At 48.7% G+C, this 6,287-nt stretch overlaps 1 protein-coding gene across 4 annotated transcripts in view; it reads left to right on the forward strand.

The window, feature by feature from the left end:
- Window positions 1-6,287, forward strand: part of Cpt1a (carnitine palmitoyltransferase 1A) — a 64,175-nt gene that overhangs the window by 30,408 nt on the left and 27,480 nt on the right. For all 4 annotated transcript variants that reach the window (XM_021222459.2, XM_029537481.1, XM_029537473.1 and 1 more), the window contains exon 4: window positions 4,295-4,466. In XM_021222459.2, coding sequence (XP_021078118.1) covers window positions 4,295-4,466 — 172 coding nt within the window. The remainder of the gene's footprint in view (window positions 1-4,294; window positions 4,467-6,287) is intronic.

Here is a 6,287-nt window from a genome sequence, read left to right on the forward strand (position 1 = left end):
CTTCCCCTCTCCTCCCCTCCCCTCCCCTCCCCTCTTTCCTTCTCTTTCTATCTTCTTTCTTTCTTTCTTTTTCTTTTTCTTTTTTATCTTTTCTTTTCTTGCTTTTTTTTTTTTTTTTTTTGAGACAGGGTCTCACTGTATAGCTCCAGCTGCCCTGGCTATGTACATTAGTCTGGCCTAGAACTCAGAGATCTGCCTTTGCCTCCAGAGTGTTGGGATTTAAAGTGTGTCCCACCATAGCTGGCTTTTTAAAAAAAAAGATTTATTTATTCATTTTTAGGTATATGAGGGCTTTGCCTGCATGCATGTGTGTGTATGTATGTGTACTACATATGTTCCTAGTGCCCTCAAGGCCAGAGGAGGCTTTTGTATTTCCTAAAATTGGCATTTGTGAATGACTTGGCACAGATGCTGGGAACCAAACTCCCATCATATCCCGGCATACCCTGGCATCTCCTGGCATCTCCCAGCATCTCCCGGCATCTCCTGGCATCTCCTGGCATTTGCAAGAGCAACAACTGTTCTTAGCCACTCCGGACCTGTAATACTTTTCTTGGGTCCTTTGTACCTCAGGTCTCCTACTGATCTAGAAGGTAGATAGGGAACATTCAGCACACTTCTCTCCTCTGTGATGGGCATGGAGCCCTGGGGCTTCTGCATACTAGGCTAGCTCTTACCACTGAACCTCACAGCCTTAGGTCACCCCTGGTGACACTTATGCCATGAAGGTCCCTGTTACCATCTAGGATAGAGGTGATTACATCCTCTCAGAGTGGAGTGGCCGGGCACAGGACACAGGCACCTCAGTTACCTTGTGCATTTGAACACACTTTCTTTTGGTTTTCTGAGTCAGGGTCTCAAGTATCCCAGACTAGTGTTGAACTCTTGAGGTTAACCTCATCTGCCTGTGTGTTCCATATGGACAGCAGACATGTACTACCACTGTGGGCTCAAACATGTCGTCTCAGAATTGGCCCTAGCTGTCCTATATCACTTGAGTCCTTCATGCACACTGGGTTTGTTACTGAGCAATGATGACTGAAAGTGCCTTGCTGTGCACTTGGCCTTTCTTCCTGGCCAGAAGTTGGGGAGGGTCTGTACAACTCAGCTGGGCGTGTGAGAACCAACCTTGAACTCAGGACCTCTGGAAGAGCAGCAAGTCCTCTTAACCACGGAGCCATCTCTCCAGCCCAGCTCTGGGCCTTTCCAGTCTGTCTCTGTCTCTGTCTCTGTCTCTTGTCTGTCTGTCTGTCTGTCTGTCTGTCTGTCTGTCTGTCTCTCTCTCTCTCTCTCTCTCTCTCTGTTGTTCAGCTGTATGCTAGGAAGGATTGCACAAGCAAACAGATGAGAGAGTGGCCTCAGGGAGCGCTCACGGCTGGAGGAGTTGGTTTCTGCTGACTCAGAGCAACTAGCAGATTTAACCCAGCAGTGTGGCATGTTTAAGACAGCTTGACTAGGTGCTCGGGAATCCTGGAGGTCAGTCTTTAATGGATCTGCATGCCCTGCCTTCTGATTGAGACACCCAGGAGTGACTGAGAAGCCGGCCAGCTCCTCAGCCTCCAGCCCTCCTGCAGCATTGGTCATTCCTTTGTAAGCAACTGCAGGAAACAAGATAAAAATGCCTGTCCAGGCGTCCTGCCAAGGGTCTTGTCTGCCTGGGGCCTGGAACATCGAGCTGGGGCCAGGTTCTCAGAAGCAGCTGGCAGAGCTGGTCACTAAAGAGGTGCTGTCCTGAGAGGTGAGGAAAGTCCTGGGAGCGCTCACCCTGCTGCCCTGTGTGTTGAGCTGGCTGCCAGGCCCAAGGCAGCTGCGGGGCCAACAGCCAAGGTTTGCTCTTACATGGGTGGTGTGTCTCAAAGCCGGATTGCACACAGCCCTGCCAGCTACTAAAACCTTGCTTAATCTTAGTCTTTATACGATTTGTTTCTTTGTCCCTTGGACTCTATTTTCGTAAACTGGGTCATCTCTGGCCCAAATTTAGAAAGGCCAGGTGAAGGCTTCTTGCAGCCTGGGGGGGGAGGGGGCGGGGGGCTGTTCTGGAAGCATCTTCCCAGTGTGATGGAGTGCCTGTGTCTCTAGGCTGCTTCAGTTTTGTTTGATTAGATCTGAAAGGAAGACCATAGAGGTTATCAACACAGCTGAACGTGGGATTACTGTTGTTGTTGTTGTTGTTGTTGTTGTTGTATCTTTTTTTTTTTTTTTTGAGACAGGGTCTCTGTGTAGCCCTGTCTGTCCTGGAACTTGCTATGTTGACCTACTTTGTCTCATGAACTCATAGAGATTTACTTGCCTCTGCATGTGATACCATGCCCAGCTTGGATTTTTCTTTTTTAAAATTTTACTCTATGTGTATGTGTACTATATGTGTGCCTGGTGCCTTCAGAGGTCAGAAGAGGGCATCAGGTCCCCTGAGACCAGAGTTTCAGATGAGTGTGAGCCACTGTGTATCTGTCCCCGTCAGCCGCAGAGGGGAGCATCTTCGGATGACAGTTGTGCTAGGCACCCGTCCTATTCTTCTGGGAGGCGGGGCCTCCAGAGCATAGGTCTCTTACATGATGTTAATGTTTTCCAATATCAGAACTCTGAAGGTTAGATATGCTACTACTCTGATCATTTGGGGCCTCTTAGTTTTGTTATGTTTTGTTTTTTAGATTTATTTATTTTTATGTATTATGTATTAGTTACATATTATACATATATGTTTTTTAAAGAATTATTTATTTATTTTAGGTATATGAGTACACTATAGCTGTCCTCAGACACACCAGAAGAGAGCATCAGATTCCTTTATAGATGGTTGTGAGCCACCATGTGGTTGCTGGGAATAGAACTCAGAACCTCTGGAAGAGCAGTCAGTGCTCTTAACCTCTGAACCATCTCTCCAGCCTCATATTATGCATATATTATGTATGTATGTATGTATGTATGTATGTATGTATGTACGTATGTACGTATGTATATGCCTGCAGTCCAGAAGAGGGCACCAGATCTTATTATAGATGGTTATGAACCATTATGTTGTTGCTGAGAATTGAACTCAGGATCTCTGGAAGAGCAGCCAGTGCTCTTAACCTCTGAGCCAGGCTCGACCTCTTGATTTTTAATAGACTATCTTTTATTTGTTCCTTGACAGTTCCACACATGTCAACAGGATATCTTGATCAAATCCATCCCAACTCTCCACTCCAACCTTTTTTTTAAACCCGCTGAGTTCCCTTAGCGCCCCCTGCTGGAGGATCCCTGGTCGGGCCTGCTGGCCTGGTCCACTGCTCAGTGAGTCTTGTCTGCAGCAGCCCTGTTGTGTTCACAGCTGGCTGCACCCTTTCCACCCCTTCTTCCATGATGTCCCCTGAGCCATGAAGGGGAAGGGCTAGTTTTAATTTTTGTCACTATTTTCCATTTCTAAACTGAAATAACTAACGCCTCAAAATAGCAGCTCTTTATCTTGAGTTTTCTTTCATAGTCTGTGACTTTGATTTTTAATTGCTTAAAAATCTTTTAAGTTTTTTTTTTAAGATTTATTTATTTTTATTTATGTGGGGTTTTTTGGGTTTGTTTTGTTCTGTTTTGTGTTTGAGACAAGGTCTTATTATGTAGACCATGCTGGTCTTGAACTCACAGAGGTCTACCTGCCTCTGTCTCCAGCGTGCTGGGACATTTGAGTTTCTTATGAATAAAGACTGCATCTAAGGTTGTATCTGAGGGCTGGGGATATAACTCAGGGGTTGAGTCCCTGCCTAGCAAACACGAAACCCCGAGTTTACCCCTGGGCACAGCAAAACCCAGCAAATGCAAGCAAAGTATGTTTGAGAGAGTGGCAAAGCATTATAATCTGAAGAAAACAGGCCAGGGTCCCTGTGAGCAGCAGTTGGCAGTCCCCACTCACTGGGAGCAGTTGCCATTGTGAGCAGCTCTCTGCCCCACAGGAGCCTCTCCACGGTTCCTCCAGAGACTGTGTTGGGAAAACTGTGTTGTTCAAGACTGCTCAGGTCGCTGGCCCAGCCTCTTGATTCTTCCTTGGGGATAGACCGCTCACTGTGTTCCCCCGGCTGGTCTCTGCCTCTAGAGACAGGCCACTCTGCTGCACCCAGCCAAGGCTGGCCCATTGTGAGAGACATAGAGACTGCCAGGGCGCTTAGAGAACTGGGGTCCCTCAGGCTTCTTCTGCTTTGGGGCACTGCAGCCTGCTCTCTCCTGTCGCTGGGAGGGTGCTTGGCCAGCCCGCTTTCTGGTAACTTACATTACCACCTTCCATTGCTGATGTCTTAGCTCCTTATCTGCTCCGTCCTCACAGTGGCCGCATGTCAAGCCAGACGAGGAACCTGGTGAGCGGCGTCCTCTTCGGCACGGGGCTCTGGGTGGCGATCATCATGACTATGCGCTACTCGCTGAAGGTGCTGCTCTCCTACCACGGCTGGATGTTTGCAGAGCACGGCAAAATGAGCCGCAGCACCAGGATCTGGATGGTAACCGCCTGTCTCCCGCCAGGGGACCTGCACCAAGTCAGAGCAGGATCCTCTCACCTCCTTAGACATTTCCTCCTTTGTTCCCTGGTGTGTGACCTGTCCCCAGCCTCTGGCTACGGGAGAGCCATGGCTCGTGACCCTTGCATGGATGGAGCCAGGGCTGCTTCTGCTAATGGTTTCTGGGAGTTCTGCCATCTCTCTGTTCATCTCTGTGTGGCCTGTGGTTCAGGCTGGATATTGAGCATAAATACCACCCAGGAGGTCTTTGTAGCCTTGGGGGCCACTTTGCAGGCAGACATCAGATAGTTTTCTGAGTTGGTCAGATCACATGATTTACCCTAACCCATCAGTGTTCTCTATTTCTACGTGACCTTAAGGCCAAGGCACTGTGTTTAAGGGAGAGGGTCATGCCATATGCATGTGTGTTTGTTAAATTATAACTGGTTGTGGAGACTTGTTGTTGTTTAGTTTTGGTTTTTGAGATGAGGGCTCATGTCACCCTGGCTGGCCATACACTGACTATGTAGCCAAGGATGACCTTGAGTGTCTGGTTCTCCTGCACCGCCATGTCTGATTTTTATGAGATGCCAGTGATCAAACCCAGAGCTTCATTCCTGGCTTACCCAGATGAGCTGTCTACCCACGGAAGGACATCCAAAGCCCCATCGAGCTGCTTTTATAAGTTTAGTTCTCTGGAGTAGGGGGAGGAGGATGGCTGATCACTCCTGGGACCCCCCTCTTTGGCACTCAGACCCCAACCTTTCCTTCCCACATACGCCATTGTATGGCTGTCACATATCCCCCCCCACACACACACATATTGTCACCCCTCTTGGCTTCTGATTTTTATAAAGAAAAAGTCATTTTCTGCACCCAAGGTTTGTAAAGGATTTTACTGAATCTGGTTCTGGTAACATTGTCTTTCAAATTGCTTCTCACGGGAGTTCCTTCTTTGTGCATGGGAGGAGTAGGTCAGCTTGGCCTTGACCTGCAGGCCAGTGTGCCCCCATTGCCCACACTTGTGAACGTCTCCAAGGCCCCCTTGCTGCTCACCATACACTCCTGGCCTCCACTCTTTCACAAACCAGCTTTCACCTTATATATGAGTTTTTTTAATGTCTAAAGTAGCAAAACTTAACCAACAGGCTTAAACAGAGTCCTCTGGGATGGCCCTTGTGGCTGCTGCTGAGCTGAGTCCCAACACTCCTGAGCATTGCAAATGAGAATCACCAACTACACCTTGAGCCCTTAGAGATGCCCTAGCTCCTGCCAGCAGGAGGCAGCTGCCTTCCTTAGCTGGCCTGCACAGTAGCTTCCATAGCTGGCCTGCTATAGGCTGTGGGAGGAGCTTACTCTCTAGACTGCTTGATCTGATGGGCAGGGACACACTGCTGCCCCTGGGGATGGCTTGAGGATCAGGCACCCCAGCTGTTCCTACTCCCTATGTGCAGAGCAGGCACCAGGCTCAAATCAAGGACCTTCCAGGAGGAGGCAGACAGACCACCTGCGACTTGCGGTCAGATCTGAGGGTTCTGAGTCGGGAAAGACAGTAGACAGCCACACTAGAAGGCTTCTCTTTTCAGCTGAGCTTTTGGTGGAACTTGTGTTGTTTGACTAGGGCCTGATGGTGTAGACCAGGGGATGGCTCTGTCATAAACACTCAGTAAATCATACGCAGTTGAACCCTGGCTTTGGTTCTTTAACACAGTCTCACCTTTGAAAATGTAACTTGTGGGGCTGGTGAGATGGCTCAGCGGGTAAGAGCACCCAACTGCTCTTCCAAAGGTGCAGAGTTCAAATCCCAGCAACCACATGGTGGCT

Source organism: Mus pahari, chromosome 1 (genome assembly GCF_900095145.1).
Source record: "Mus pahari chromosome 1, PAHARI_EIJ_v1.1, whole genome shotgun sequence".
Lineage (NCBI taxonomy): Eukaryota > Metazoa > Chordata > Mammalia > Rodentia > Muridae > Mus > Mus pahari.